Below are 16,810 nucleotides of genomic sequence, written 5' to 3' on the forward strand. Positions count from 1 at the left end.
CTTCTTGGTCTCAATATTTAGGACACTGGCAAAATGGGTCTGCAAGATTCAGTTGTCATTAATTTTGCTTTTTATTTCTTATTTTTAATAAAGATCAGTCATGACTTCTTTTCTGAATGACCTGCATGATGAGAAGATAATAGGGTGACTGCAAGAATTTGTTGAGATTCCTAATGAGCCACAAGCACTGCATCCTTTCCTTAGGCAGCAGTGATTACAACAGTGCATCATCTTGATTACTGAGTATTTAAAATATTTTTTAAAGTTCCAAGCCAAGCCAAATGGTAGATACTCACTCTCCATGACATTTGAAAAGTCATGGCAGTCAGGTGAAGTCCCTGGTGACTGGAAAAAGGGAAACACTGCACCCATGTTTAAAAAGGGTAGAAAGGAAGACCCTGGGAACTACCGACCTGTCACCCTTACCTTTGTGCCTGGGAAGATCGTGGAACAGATCCTCCTAGAAGCTCTGCCAAGGCACATGGAGGACAGGGAGGTGATTCAAGACAGCCAGCATGGCTTCACCAAGGGCAAGTCCTGCCTGACCAACCTAGAGGCCTTCTATGATGGAGTGACTACATCAGTGGACAAGGGAAGAGCTACAGATGTCATCTATCTGGACTTCTGTAAGGCCTTTGACATGGTCCCCCACAACATCCTTCTCTCTAAATTGGAGAGATATGGATTTGATTGGTGAACTCTTTGGTGGATGAGGAATTGGCTGGATGGTCACATCCAGAGGGTAGTGGTCAATGGCTCAATGTCCAGATGGAGATTGGTGATGAGTGGTGTCCCTCACCATGAGATGGGGTGTCCCTCCCCAGATGAGAGGGGTCTGTACTGGGACCAGTACTGTTTAATATCATCATCAATGACATAGACAGCATGATTGACTGCACCCTCAGCAAGTTTGCAGGTGACACCAAGCTGAGTGGTGCAGTTGACACACCTGAGGGATGGGATGTCATCCAGAGGGACCTGGACGAGCTCGAGAAGTAGGCGCACATGAACCTCCTGAGGTTCAACAAGGCCAAGTGCAAGGTCCTGCACCTGGGTCGGGGCAACCCCCAGTATCAATACAGGCTGGGGGATGAAGGGATTGAGAGCAGCCCTGTGGAGAAGGACTTGGGGGTAGTGGTGGATGAAAAGCTGGACATGAGGCAGCAATGTGCTCTCACAGCCCAGAAGGCCAACTCTATCATGGGCTGCATCAAAAGAAACATGGCCAGCAGGTCGAGGGAGGTGATTCTTCCTCCCTGCTCCGCTTTGGTGAGACCCCACCTGCAGTACTGCATCCACCTCTGGGGTCCTCGGCACAGGAAAGACATGAACCTGTTGGAGTGGGTCCAGAGGAGGGCCACAAAAATGGTCAGAGTGATGGAACACCTCTCCTATGAAGACAGGTTGAGAGAGTTGGGGTTGTTCAGCCTTGAGAAGAGGAGGGTCCAGGGAGATATTATAGTGGCCTTCCAGCACTTAAAGGGCGCCTACAGGAAAGATGGAGAGGGACTCTTTAACAGGGAGTGTAGTGATAGGATGAGGGGTAATGGCTTTAAACTGAAAGATGGTAGATTTATATTAGACGTAAGGAAGAAGTTCTTCACTGTGAGGGTGGTAAAACACAGGAACAGGCTGCCCAGAGAGCTGGTAAATGCCCCATCCCTGGAAATACTAAAGGTCAGGTTTGATGGGGCTCTGAGCAACCTGATCTAGTTGAAGATGTCCCTGCTTATTGCAGGGGGGTGGGACTAGATGACCTTTAAAGGTCCCTTCCAACCCAAACTATTCTATGATTCTATTCTATGATTCTACTTTGCAAAAGGAATGTTGGGTTTTTTTTTTTCCCACAGAAGTACAGCTAAAGCTTTAGATATATTAAAAGGAATCAGTTAAAAAAAAGGTCTTAGCTTTTTTTCTAGGAGAAAACTAGATCTTCCTTAGTTAGATAACTGACATTATCTCTCTTCCAAATGGATTCTGCCAAACAGCAAAAGAGTTGGCAACTTGTGGATTAGGAATGTATATTTCCTTAGAACCCTCTCTGTGCCTTTAGTTTTGGCTACACAGTAAAGGTTTAAATAAAAGTAATAATAGGAACATGGAAGTAATCAAAGTAGCAATGTGAAATGGTTCCCTTTCCTGCTAGTTGCTGAACTAAAGATACTCCATGGCATAGCGAAACTCCCAAGAATTTGTGTTTGATTTCAGTGCAGTCTTAAGTAATTATGAATATGCTTACTGCAGATTTTGAAGGAAAAATTCAAGTTTTACTGTTAAAATATTACAGGAATATGTATCACAAAAGCAGAAGTAGGAATAAAGTCTTTTGAATTACAGTTCTTACTAAAAATAGTAAGTTTTGACCTCTTTAGTTGAAAAGTTGCTGACTAGCCAGATGTTAAAAATTTGCTGAATAGTTGTCGCTTAGATTACAGAGGAACATTCATTACAGTGATTACACTTGACAGCTACAGATGTCTTAGCTAAATGCTGTCAGACATATAATCTGCTAAGCTATAATGTAGTGCTTTAAATCTCTTTAACTCTTGTTAGCTAGATTACATGATGATACTATCATTACTTCTGCCACGTAAGAGAGATTTCTTCTATAACTGTATACAAAACTATTTCAAACCTTCAAAGAGACAAGTTTCTATGGGAGGAACATGACAGATTGATTTATTATACTTATAAAACCTCTATTAATGTAGTAGCTGAATATGCCATTCTTTACTGTAACTGGCCTCACAATTCATCTGTGAGGTACAGAAGTTGAGTTCAACACAGTTGCATAGGTGAAATTCAGATGTAGGTAGGAACCAACTTTTCTGAAATCATACTGGAAATTTTAAAAGTAACAGTTACATAAAGTCAATAATCCTTGTCTCATACCCTTAGCTTTAGACTATTCTTCCTTTAACATGTTGGAAAAGAAAAAAATGAAATAAAACTCAAAATGTCTCTAAATGTAAATATACACACACTTGAATTCCTCCAGTAAAGAAAGATACATAGGAATACATGTGAAATACCTTTTTCTTGGGTTTTTTTTTTTTTTACTGTAGATCTTTATATAGAGAGGTTGAGAAATACAGCCAGAGAATGGATTAATTTGAAGAGGCAAAGGAATGGAGCAGCAATTTCTAGAGTACTTCACAAAGCAGAATTAAAAACAAATCAGAAAGTTCTGGTCTATACAAATCTTTTATAATGAAATAAGGAATGTAAGGTAGAGCTGATTTCAATCTGAGTAGTTCAAGCATTGCAAATCTGACTGCTCTAAGTGTCTTTCTCTTAGCTAAGTAAGATTGCACTGGTTGACTAAGCCAGCAGGTGCTATAGAAAATACTGTGTAATGTGTTAGGTTAGAAATCTGACTTACATTCTACTGGAATCAGTTCTTAGTGGCAGTATGTAATTCTGGCTTTGGGGGGGGGGGGCGGTGGTTTTGGTTTTGGTTGTTTTTTTTTTTTTTTGTTTGGTTCGTTTCTTAATCTGGGTTCTTAAGGGGAAAACAAAAGAAAAACATGCTGCTGGAATGTCCACCACTGTCTGCTGGTAAACCCATTAAGTGCTTTTGAACAGGTTATTAATTTTCAGCCAAATTTCACTACTTGGGAGAGACATCAAATATATAAAATTGCCTGCAAGTTATGTTGAACTTGAGGCCAAAAAAGCCTGGATGTTTTTAATCACTGTATTGGATTTTAATTCCAACCTTTTTCTAGCAAATATGTCATCATAAGACTTATTAACAGAACTTCCTTTGTAGTCTACAGTTTCACAGTGATGAACAACCATTAATTTACTTTCCTTGGAGAACTTTTTATTTTTAGTTGAGCTTTTTTCCATTTATTAACAAGCGAAGAATAAAAGACTGATTATTTCAAAAACTCTCTACAGTTGTCTCACTTGAGATGTAACAGTGTTGCTGAGGATGAGACATAGTGCGAAGCTCTGATTTACTGGATGACCCTGATTTAGCTTGGTGCATTTTGGTGGAGAAGATGCAAAGAACAAATTTGTGGGAAAAATTTATAGATGTAAGGGTAAAAATCTGTTTTTGGGAGTGAGGAGTCCTAATCTGGATCCTTGAAAGAATCCTTGTGAAGTGTGGGAATACTCCCTTTCCACAGACTTAATGGCTGAGAATCTCTCCCAGTCTTATATTTCTGCAGTTTACACACAGAGGTATAGAGGTGTGACAAGTTGGAAAGGAGAGGACTTCATGTTGCAAGGAGAAATACAGTAGAACAAAATGAGTAATTTCCTCAAGACTGGGAATGGGAGGTAAGATAAGGTCAGAAATTGAATGGAGCTGTAGGCAAACTAACCTGAGAGAACTGCAAGGGGATTTATGTGATCTTTCAAAACCCGAATTCACTTCTCTGTCTAAACCAAGCATGAATATTTTAAATTGAAGAAAGCTAAGTGCATCCAAAATGTGGTCTGCATGAAAGATGAATAAATGTGTGGAAAGATCACAAATGGCAAATCAGTTATCAGTTCTATCGAGATGTAATATTTGCCTTCTATAAATACCTGGGGGTAGATCGTAAATCTTGAGAGTTGAATAGATTTGCAGAAATAATATTCTCAGGCTACATAGTTTGTTAGCTCTCATGAAGACACTGAGAATTTTTACAATGCAAGTTACATTGTCTGAGAAAGGAGGAATCATAGGAATTGTAATTCAATCAAGTTCTTAACCAGAAATTGGAGTCAGGTATGACTAAGCAACATATTAAAAAGGCTGTTTACTCAAGTTAATCTTAAAGTATAGATTCATTTGCATTCTCATGGAGAACTGGAGCTAATCAAAATAGAGGGTATACATCTCTATCATTTGACTAATGAGAACAAAAGGTGGGGTGCCTCAGAAGTGATATGAAAATTAATTTACACACACAGGCATCTGGTAATCCATAACTGTAATAAGGGTGAGGAGACTTCAGAAACATGCCTTTCTGGAGAAAGGCATTCTCAAGAATACTGTTCAGTTAACTCTTGATCACTACAATCTAAAGTAATCTCCAGTTGTCCATATGTGACAAGGACAAAAGGCTGAGGGCAGAGATGTACTTTAAAGTCTCTTTGTAACATTCCATAACTTTGTAAACAAAGGCTTAATACCTTGTTAGAAAAAAGTGTGTTTTCAGTGTAAGCTTCCCTAATGTTTCAACATTAGGGACTCAACTTTAACTGACAAATTTAACAGTGATTTTTATTTTTGTGGGCTAATCAAGGAGTGAAAATAAGATGGTGTTATAGCCAGACCTATAAAATCAGGGTCAATTTGCATATTGCAGGTATTGGAGCATATTTCTTGCTAACAGACAAGGTCAGTTTGAAATTTAGTATCTTGAAGTGATTGTGCAAAAGAAGGTAAGGGAACAATGAAGTTAAAAATGTCACAATGACTGTGATTTTCTGTCTAACTTTTAGAAACTTGGATGTTAGTATTATATATGTTCTCAGTCTGGTGAATCCTACTTGTGAGATGTATTTGTCTTTTAGAACAGAATGACCTAGATATCATAAACCTTTTATTTATCAGAACTTTTTACCAGTGATTTGTTAGTTCTTCTTGATTGTAGTTTAGTCTTTGAAAAGTGAATTTGATTATATCAGTCATTGTGTATTCATACCTTCCCAACAATCCACTGATCCAGCTATAGCTTCATTTCAGATTACACCTACGTAGGGAGATTTGAAAGGCCTCTTATGCAATGAAAGAAGTATTAATATTCCAAGTATGTATAAGACCGTGATTATTTGCTTGATTACCTAGTAGATTTTTCAAAGCCTGTATTTTCAAAGTTTGAGACCAGAGTATGGCAATTGTCACACATTCACCAATGGTTTTTAACATACATAAATAAAGATTTGTCTTTCTTAAAGCTCTCAAATAAGATACAATTCCATGTACTGGAATCACTTTATTTTCTTATTCAAGAAAAGGATTTATTAGTACTTTTTCTAAGATGATAATGACTTTTGTGCTGTTTCATTCACAATGTTAGAAGACTGGAAAAAGTGCCTCTCCAAAGCTGTTGGTTGTGACTTGTAAATATCTTTGGAAATCCTGATGCCAGAAAGCAAACTTTCAATCAAATGTCAAACTACGTAAATTCTGGATCAAACGTATGAGAACTCTTTAGCAATTTAAATTTTATTGAAATTCAGAAGTTGAAACAGGGAAATGTAACTGTCAAATCATTAAAATATCAAATATGGGGATTAAGAACTGTGTGAACTAAAGTGTAAATTATCAAAAAATATCAAATTATCAGATATGTGCTCTGTCACACACCAGATTGTTCAGCAGGCTGCTATAGTTACGCAAAATGTAAGGACTGACCTTCTTTATTGTGGAGTTTTTTCATTTTCTTTTTTAAAATCATTGTTGAACTATGTGGAGATAGAAATTGCTTTTCAAAGGGAAAAAAATGCCAGGAAAAAAGAAAGGATTTAATTCAGTATTATTTATTTTTGTATGGTGCTCTAATGTTTAGACCATAATTTTCTCTTGAGTAGAGAACACTCAGCAGCAGGTAGCAGTGCCAGAAACTGTGAACTTCATTTTTTTTTAAACCTGAAATTGAAATCATTTGCAAACACTGAGATCTCCAGACATGTGCTGTAGCTGGTCCTGCAAGAAGTATTATTGTTTTCATCACTGTTGTCTTACCATTGCTCATGGAAGAGTTTAAGCAACAAGATTATTTTTATTCTGCTGGGTGGAATTACATAGGAAAAATGTTTGGATGACCTAAAACTCATTCTTTCTTCCAAAAATTTTCAGGTGGTTAGTTTTGACATCAACAATACCCAGCCTTTTTTTCGCATAGATTACATGGTGAGAGGAGCAGATTCTCAGCAGATGTATGTGTTGTAGCTGCAACAACTTCATCATAACTGAGTCTTGTCGTAAGCCGAATACTTGTATCATGGCAGCTGAGATAACACTATGAAGCTTTACTAAACAAGTATAGAATATTTGATCATGTGCATATAAGTACGTAGAAATCCACTTCCTTTCTGGAAAAAAATCACCTGTGCTTGATTCTCAGTCTTTCCTGTTGTCTGTTGCTAATAGATACTTCTAGATAATGTGTGCTGATTAAATTTTGAGAATGACTGATGCATATAATCCCTTCATAGCTTGCTGATGTGGATTGTTACTTAGGACGCTCACTGTTAATTTCTGGTTTATTGAAGTTTATTCTGCTACTAAACAATAATCTATTCAAACTCCATAGAGTTTATTGTATTTTCATGACTAGCAATTTGTACAATTTTAGAGCTGTTGAACAAATGTAAAATACCACTACTAATAAAAATACTTCATATCAAGGAAAACCTTTTCTAACATGTGACAGAAGCACAGGCTGAGGATAATTCATGTTCATATTTATGCTTTTTTAGCTTTTTCTGAGGTGCTTCAGATTAGTGATTAGTAATTAGATTAAGATTCTGGACAGGGTGTGCTCTCTTTGGGATCTCCCCAACAGCTACTGATAAAGTGGTTCCAGGTTACAACACGTTTCATGTCTCTTACCTTTTGGGGATGAACATTTTCTAGAATGTTGCCACAAAGTGAATCCACTTTATTTCATTAAACTGTGTAGATAAGAAAAAAATCTAGCCTTATAAATTGAAGAACATTCAGGGTAAAGAAATAAGAGTTTTCTTATATCTGTCTTCATTACCCATAAAATTCTCCTCTGAGTAGTTTTTGTTTGTGCCACTTTTTGGAAAAGTTTACCCAGATTATCAAAGCAGGGTGCTTCTATGGTTGTTTTCTGCTCATCAAAATGATCAAATAATTCCCGTAGCACAAGAAAAATCTAGTGGCATAAGGCTGAAAGAGGTGTCTAGGCTGATGACTGCCTCTTCTGTTCGTCATGCTTTCCTCAGCATAGCATAGGATGAGAGGAGGAAACCTCTGCATCTCTCCTTCACTAGGACGGAGTTCCTGCACACACATCTGGGCTGGGATGTTTGCTCAGATCTCACAGAGCCTTGATGGAGAAGCACTAGCAGAATTTGGAAGCTGCTTGGCAAAACTCTCTTTTTGTTTTAACAACTAAGGTTGCTGTATTTTCAGTTAAAAATCTTTTAATATACTTGCTTTACATATTTTCCTTACCCGTGTTGTCATCAAAGAAATTCATTCTTTCATCCAGTGTCTTTGCTACTTTTTTGTTTGTTCTAGTTCTAATGAGCCTTTCTGATCTCCTGGGTAAACACGTAGTTTTCTCACATCTTTGAAGAGTGACGCACTGTCTTTTGTAATGCTGACCTTAGAACTTTGACCCGAGGTAACAATCAGTATAAAATGAAAATTAGTATAAAGATGCATAAATTGTGTTGGAATTTGCAGAAATTAGAACATCATTGTACAATAAAATTTCCATTTTGCCATTTTTCATGTAAACAGTTACAAATTACTTGAAAACAGGCTGGATTTTTTCCATTTAATTGTTGAGCTCCTCTATTAGAAAAGAACAGTGGCTTTAAATGCTGCAAGACAGGAAGTATAAGAATATTTCAAATCTTTGATCATAATGTGATGTGCGTTAGTTGCCTTAATGAGTGGCCTGTACACATTTCTAAGTGTGATCTAAAAGAATATCCTCAATAGCAATAGAATCTGGAAATTCTGCTATAACTCTGACCTTTCTTATATTTTCATTTAATTTTTTTTTTCATAATACATAAAGGCAAATAAATTCATACAATTACGTTTTCTCTCTAAATAAAACTATTTCTGTTTTCCAGAGATGAATCTGTCACATAGCAATTAATAGCTAGTGTGAAGGAACTGTGTTAAAAAATAACAGAAAAAAAAGAACTAAAAACCAATTACATTAAAACCCTGCTGTCTTACATCAAAAGCCTACCACTTGTAATGTGATATCAGCAATCACCATGTTCTGATACAAAGCAAATTATAGATGTCAAAAAATTAACTTTTGATGTTTGTAGGCTAAGGATTCTTTTGTACAAAATCTTAAAGATTTACATGAGGTTTTTTATAATGATCAATTTTCAAGTACAAAGCCTCTTAATCCTGGTTAAATTGGACTCAGTAACAACTCTCACACTGAAGTCAACAGATTTATAAACAGGCACCCAAAATAGTTCTGTTATATTTGACACCAAAATTAAGTTTTTTCCATTTGTTTCCCTCTTGTTTCAGGAGCGGACAAGCTGAGAAATTAGAAGTGGATCCTAGTAAATATTCATTCCCTGATGTGACAAAGATAATCCAAGAAAAGGGACGAATTGGACAAGGACCTATCAGGCTACAACCAGAGAAGATTACAGAGACTAAGAAGAGTTATGTTGATTTTGAAAACAATGAAGATGTTCCTCCCTTAATTTGAAACATTCTTAAATAATTCCTTTATATGTGGCGTGTATGTTTGAGTTGTTTTCATGACCCTATGTGTAGAGTAGGTATAATATAGCTGAAGTTGGAAATAGTATTACATTTCTCTTTTACTAGATTATTTACTTAAGTAAGTCTCAAATCAGAATGGAAGCCATATAAGTCAGACATTGACATTTCTTCAAAGATTATACTGTCTAGCTTGAAAGATGACATATTACTGTAGAAAAAGAGAGAAGGAAGGAAGAAAGCACTTGTAACAAGTTTTATGATTATTCTCAGTAAACTGAAGATAACAAAAATCTCTATGTATTCTTTCAGTGTTTTCTTTTTCATGAAGGACAACAGTAAAAAAAACCAATGTATTCTGGGAGTGAGAGACATTGCTGTAACCTACCATACATAAGTGAATTTTCCAGCATAATGCAGAGCTCCTGGATTCTCAAGCTGGTATAACAATGTCAGTCCTTGAAGATTTTGGGAGAGAATAATGCTGAACACAGTATCTCAGATGTGGCACCATGGGGAAGCTGGGAGAAATCAGCCAGACCATTCTTGTTCTTCTTGCAGCTACTCTCAACTGTTCCATCTTTTTCAGGATCCCCTAAAAATAACAAGGCTAATTTTTAGCTGTTGGATGAAATAAGGTTGAGCAGCTGTAATGGCATGAGCTGCTCCTTCCCTACCCTCCAGCCCATTTTTAGCAACCAGGGGCTCCACTACCATATTTTTTTCCCTCAGCTTCTGGACTGAGATAAGGACAGGGAGAGATCATATACCAATTACCATCACAGGCAGAACAGACTCGACTTAGAGAAAATTAACTTATTGCGAATCAACCAGAGTAGGGTAATTAGAAATAAAACCAAATCTTAAAACACCTTCCCCCCAACCCTCCCTTCTTCGCAGGCACAGCTTCATTCCCGGATTCTCTACCTACATCCCACAGAGGCACAGAGGGTCAGGGAATGGGAGTTACGGTCAGTTCATCACACGTTGTCTCTGCTGCTTCATCCTCCTCAGGGACAGGACTCATCACACTCTTCCCCTGCTCCAGCGTGGGGTCCCTCCCATGGCAGACAGTCCTCCACAAACTTCTCCAGCGTGGGTCCTTTCCACGGCGTGCAGTCCTTCAGGCACAGACTGCTCCAGCGTGGGTCCCCCACGGGGTCACAAGTCCTGCCAGAAAACCTGCTCCAGCGTGGGCTCCTCTCTCCACGGGGCCACAGGTCCTGCCAGGAGCCTGCTCCAGCACGGGCTTCCCACGGGGTCACAGCCTCCTTCGGGCACCCACCTGCTCCGGCATGGGGTCCTCCCCGGGCTGCAGGTGGAGATCTGCTCCCCCGTGGACCTCCCTGGGCTGCAGGGGGACAGCCTGCCTCACCATGGTCTTCCCCACGGGCTGCAGGGGAATCTCTGCTCCGGCGCCTGGAGCACCTCCTCCCCTCCTTCTGCACTGACCTGGGGGTGTGCAGGGTTGTTTCTCTCACATGTTCTCACTCCTCTCTCCCAGCTGCTGTTGTGCACCAGGTTTTTTTTTCCCCTTCTTAAATCTGTTCTCCCAGAGGCACTACCACTGTTGTGGATGGGCTCAGCCTTGGCCGGCGGCAGGTCCTTCTTGGAGCCGGCTGGTGTTGGTTCTGTTGGACATAGGGGAGGCTTCTAGCAGCTCTGCTGTCTACAAAGCAGTTGATTTAAGGATATGTATGTGCTTGAATGTGTCTTTTGACTTTTTAGTTGGGCCGTGAGTATTCAATAGTATAGTAAAAACATATACATTTGGTTTTTTACCAATTTTAAGGCCACTGTTATTTCAAAGAGAAAAATTCAGAGAAATTCCAATCAAAAAACAAATCGAGTGACCTACATTACCCTGCTGATGGTTTTGAAACTGGTTTTCTGTAAAGGAAGACTTAATTTGGTGCTGCAGAAAGAAAATGCTTCTGATTCAAACCAGCTTTTGCTTCTAGCCAAATGGGATAGAGCAAGCAAATTCCACTCAGGAAGAATCAAAGAATTTTTTGTGGTTAGATCTTGTTTTCATCCTTAAGGTAGAAAATTAATAAGCTGCATTTATAACTGAACCACTAAAACTCCACTTAACGTACGTTGTTTAAGTAGCAGTTTGGGTTCAAATAGTGCCCATAATATCCCTCAGCACATAGTCAAGTTCATGATACATTCTTTGAAAGTGCTGTATACCTAATTTTGAAAAACATCATGCAAAAATCTCAGCAGTTAGAACGAAAACATTGCTATTAAATTCTGGGGGGGTGTTTAGCCTCTTTAAAATGCTTTATGATTCTCCACAGATGTTTAATGTAAGATAAAGATAAATAGTCTTTCTTAAAGTGTACTGAAGAGAAGCAGAATATATCCATTAATTTAGGCTGACTGGTTGAACTGATGCATTTTCTTTGGTTGCAATTTGAAATGGATATAGGATAAAAAAATGAAGTTTTATACTAATGCTGCATATACTGAGAGCTGAAAAGAAAATTTATATATCACAAAGACATAAACCAAAGTTGAATTTGGGCATCATCTGATCTATTGGATCTGATCATCTTGGATTTTTCTTGTGCATTGACTCAATTTTTCCAATTCCAGAATAAATTATTCCATGATATAAGCCTCTCAGCCCTAGGATCTATTTAATCAGCTCTACTCTGGTAAATGGAGTATAAAAACATCAACTTCTTTTGCCATATACCCCATTCACTATAAATTCCTAATCATGCGGGCTAACAATGAAAAAGACAGTAGTATGTTTTACCTCTTGATGTCACAAAGTAGTTATATGCCCACAAAGATGAGTATGGATCATTTTCTGGATTGCACATCAAAACTTCTACATTTGAGACTGTACGGGGTGCCCGTGCCCAGGAGCTGGCAGTGGGCTGCAGGGCGGCCTCTGCGGGGAGAGGCCGGGGCTGCCTTTGAATTTTGCTGGGATGGGTGAAGAGGAAAGGATCCACAACCTTTCTGAAGATAAAAATCAGTAGATTTTGGCAGCAGATCCAAAAATTTGTCTCCTGTACTTTTATTGATTGCTGTGGGGATTGCTGTGGGGATTTTCTGATGTTTGTAAGAGGTGGACACATTGAAGGCCTTCCTCTTTTTCTTCATTGCTTATTTCTGAAAATCTTGTAGGGACAATCCACCTTTCAGACCTTCAGCCAGTTTGGATGAACCTGTAAAGAGTTTCAGAAGGTTGTGGAAAACAGGCATCCATATAGTCTGGTCATATTTCATTTTTTTCATAAGCAGAGAGCTATAAAATTTGACCTCTGCTGTCAAACCAAAGGATAATACAATTGGATCTTTTGCCATTCCAACTCAGTTCTCTTTTTCATCTGGTTTCTAGTGGATAGATAATGCTCTGTTTTGGGGGAAAAAAAAAAAAAAACCAAAACCCAACACTGTATTGAGCTACAGTTACATCTCATAGGAAAATTAATAGCAAGTACCAAAATATACTTGGAACTACTGAAGAAAGGGTTTGATATGGTAGCATAATCTTGGGATCCAGTCTGAAAATGGAGTATATTCTTAGAATCAGCTTCAATAAAATTCTCAATGCGTATGGGCCATGGGGAATACAAGCAAAGGTTGATCACAGAGGAACGACGTGTGCAAGCACAAGATGATACCAGTGCCCCACAAGAGCATAAACACACTTCACAAAGTATCAGTTACTGATCACTAAGGTAATGCAACTTTGACAAAAGAAGACATAAGAAAGAGGACAAAGAACATAAAGCCAACATAGATAAAATACTACCTGTATAGTGAAAATGCAAAGAAGATAACAAAAGGAAAAAAAGATAGTCACAGCCCCCACAAGAAAAAGGAAGAGCAAAGAGGGAAGAATAGCACTAATATTGTCTCCCCCAGTTAAGGACATGACAGCTGATCAAAGTCATTGTGCATCTGCAGCAGGTTGCTCCAACCTACAGCAGCAAAAAAAAAGTGCTGCTTTTTGATTTGCCACGCGCCTCATTCTGCCTCTGCAGACTCAGCAGTTGTACGTACAGCATTATCTCTTACTATGTAATTGGGTTAAGGAGATTAAAATTTCAGAGAGCACTCTGTGTGTGTGTGTGTATTGCGATATTTCACCTCTAACTAGATGGCTGGATGAATTTAAGCCGTATGCAGTGGATGGATCTATTCATCATCCAGTAGACAGGAGGTGGATGGGGTTAATGACAAATTCTAGCAGTACTGAAAGGAAAGAGGATGTACAATGGTTCAGGAAGGCCCTTGGATTTGCCACAAAATCTTCCCCTTGCTCTAAAACTGGGTGATGGGATGTAAGTTTTGTATTTGCACCGTCAGAACAAGAGAGTTTTGGTGTTGGTGCACAAGACAGAAGGAGTCCAGTTCCTCCCAGAGCTAAGTTGATTCAGCTGGGTCAAAAAAACCCCAAAAGCAGAAGATAATCTGTTATACTATTACAGTGTAAAGCTATACTGCACTTGACAATTACAGCTGTACTGCAGAACAACATGCACAAAAATAGCAAAGCTTGATTCAAAACCGCCTTTTGTCTTACAGTCTTAGATGCTCAGTGTGGATATCTGAATATACCCAGTATGGGTAACAGTATTGGACATGCAAAATGTGCTTTCCCACTACATGTTTCAAATGATAATTCCCATAAGCGCAAGCTGGTGAGTAGCAAATGCATTTCTTACTGGTTAATGAATAGTGAAGGGAAGCCGTAGGGTAGCCTGAGCATTAGTCTTTTTCTGTACAGTTGCTAAAGACCAGGTGTTAGCTGTCAAAGCTAGACTGTGTTTGTAACTTCAACCAAACAAAATCACAGAATCACAGACTCACAGAATGGTTGAGGTTAGAAGGGACCTCTGGGGGTCATCTGGTCCAACCCCCCTGCTCACGCAGGGCCACCTAGAGCTGGTTGCCCAGGACCATGTCCAGATGGCTTTGGAATATCTCCAGGGATGGAGACTCCACAACCTCCCTGGGCAACCTGTGCCAGTGCTCAGCCACCCTCCCAGTAAAAAAGCGTTTCCTGATGTTCAGCTGGAACTGAACTCCTGTGTTTCAGTTTGTGCCCACTGCCTCTGGTGCTGTCACTGGGCAGCATGGAAAAGAGCCTGGGTCTGCCCTCTTTGCACCCTCCCTTCAGGTATTTATATGTATTGATACGATCCCCTCGAGCTTTCTCTTCTCTAAGCTAAAGAGTCCCAGCTCTTTCAGCCTTTCCTCATAGGAGAGATGCTCCAGTCCCTTCATCATCTTCATGGCCCTTTGCTGGACTCTCCAGTATGTCCACATCTCTCTTGTACTGGGGAGCCCAGCACTGGACACAGCATTAAACTTTATGAAACTTTATGAATTTTATATGAATTTATAAACTTTATGAATCATACTTTCAGAGGGTAGCATTTAGTGCTAAGCTTTTGACTTACCTGCCAGGCTTTTTCCTTTAAAATATACCATTATCAATACCATCCTCTGCATGGAGGTGAAATCTACAACACAAGATAAAAGACACTGGCAGAAATTACTGTGATGGCTAGGATCTCAGCTGGACTGCCATGAAGGCCACAGTCAGAAGTGAGCTTTAGAAGGACTTGTGGAAGAGAGGTGGCAATAGAGAGAAACAGTTGTGTAATAGGGATCAGAAGTATTTGCCTGCAAGGCTAATGCAGGCATAACATCCGTGCACTGCGTGGGGCTTGTTGAAAAGCAGCTTTTCACACAAAGCTGTAATAATTGCTTTTGTGATTGAAAACTATTCGTAGCAGCTGACAACCATCCACCAACCTAATTATATGTACTCCCTTTGTAGGGTGAGGAACTTTCTCATGAGCCCTACCAACCATTGACATGGATTGAGAAAGAACTTGTTTTCAACAGCATCTTGTGTTAGTGAGACAGACAGAAAGGAAGGCCAGAGTACCAGATCTCTGGGCACAAAAGACCAAGTAGATGAATAGTAAATGAATGGAGTCATGGCACAACCCTTTCCCCTACCCACCAGCACATAGGTCCTCTTATTCATTGTTTAATTGTAAATTATTTGAGAATAAATGTATTTCTTCTGTTATGGAGTCATCTGTAGCATGCTGAAGCTTATTGTTCTCATTCGCACCACCTAAGCAATACTGAGAGTATACAATTGTCTCCTTCCACCTCTGAGACACCCAGGCAGAGTAAAAGCCCAATGAAGCTGAAAACTGTGAAAGCAACATATAAATTAATAAGGACAAAAGGTGTGACATAATTTAGAAACCACAGCTTACTCTGAGAGCAACAGTTTGTGTTCTACAATTTAAAAAGCAGAAATTATCACATAGATTATTAGTAGCAGTAGTGCTGCTGTTGGTTGTAGTTGTGCACTGGAGCTATCTAATAATCAACTGGGATGTGTCTGAGCTAGGTTTTGTACAAATTTTTACTGCATCAAACCTTTCACAGTCAAAGCATTATGAGAGCCACACAGTACATCAGGCCTCAAGACCGTTTACTGTATTGGTTTCAGAATCACCATGAATTAGCTGAGCTGTTTTTAAAACTTACTGAAATTAGAAGGAGTAGGGAAGAAAAGGAAGTAATGTCCTCCACTAACCCAACCATTGGAGATGTTACTTCTGTTCCTTATTTCCTTTAACATAAAGTCAGTTAGACTGGACATAGTCTCTTCTGCCTTACAAGCCCTTAGAACCAGCAACAACCACACCTTTCCACAGAGTAGGATCTCTTACAGAAAGCTTCCATGAGAGCCACACATTCATTTAAAGAAACTCTACCCCTACAGCTTCTCCACAGAAAAGCCCTGACTTGGTCAGAATTGGCCAAGGATCAAGAGTCAAAAATCTGTTCATTTAAAGAGATGGTATAGCACAGGACCAGCCCCCTACCTTGTCTAGATGTTAGCACAACAGGTTGCCCTTGGATGAGTTCAGATCTGCACACAGTGGCAATTTTTCCATATAGGGCACTGTATGGAGGTATCTCAACCTATAAGAGACTTTTCTCCTATTTGACAACAGATTTTCTAGCATAGGAAATTCCTAATAACCAAGTCCACACTGGGAGTTGTACTGCTGTTACTGGAAATACAACTTTCAGTGCAGTACAGCCTTAGTGTCTGGGGAAAAAAAAATCTCCAAAGTTATAGCATGTATTATATGAACAGAAGCACTTAAAAGCTTCACAAGTCTAAACTGTAAGCATCTTCCTCCTCAGCAACTTCACTAGAAAATATGTGTATAGAAGAGGAGACTGGTGAACATTTGGTTAGAAAGATGTGAGCTGAGGCTATGCTTTGACCCTTGTTTTTGTGCTCTCATTGCTAACCATCTGCAAGTCTACCGGCAGCATAATTATGCCTGTTTTACAGTGTACATAAATTAGTGTTGGCTCCTCTGGTTTTGCAAC

The 16,810-nt window shown here is 39.1% G+C and overlaps 1 protein-coding gene across 2 annotated transcripts in view; it reads left to right on the plus strand.

Annotated features, from left to right (window-relative positions):
• The window catches only part of DNAAF11 (dynein axonemal assembly factor 11), a 39,913-nt gene extending 30,208 nt beyond the window's left edge, over positions 1 to 9,705 (plus strand). For both annotated transcript variants that reach the window (XM_030012851.1, XM_030012852.1), the window contains one exon: positions 9,206 to 9,705. In XM_030012851.1, coding sequence (XP_029868711.1) covers positions 9,206 to 9,392 — 187 coding nt within the window. In that variant the 3' untranslated portion in view covers positions 9,393 to 9,705. The remainder of the gene's footprint in view (positions 1 to 9,205) is intronic.
• Positions 9,706 to 16,810: the final 7,105 nt, after the last annotated feature.

Source organism: Aquila chrysaetos, chromosome 4, assembly GCF_900496995.4.
Source record: "Aquila chrysaetos chrysaetos chromosome 4, bAquChr1.4, whole genome shotgun sequence".
NCBI lineage: Eukaryota > Metazoa > Chordata > Aves > Accipitriformes > Accipitridae > Aquila > Aquila chrysaetos.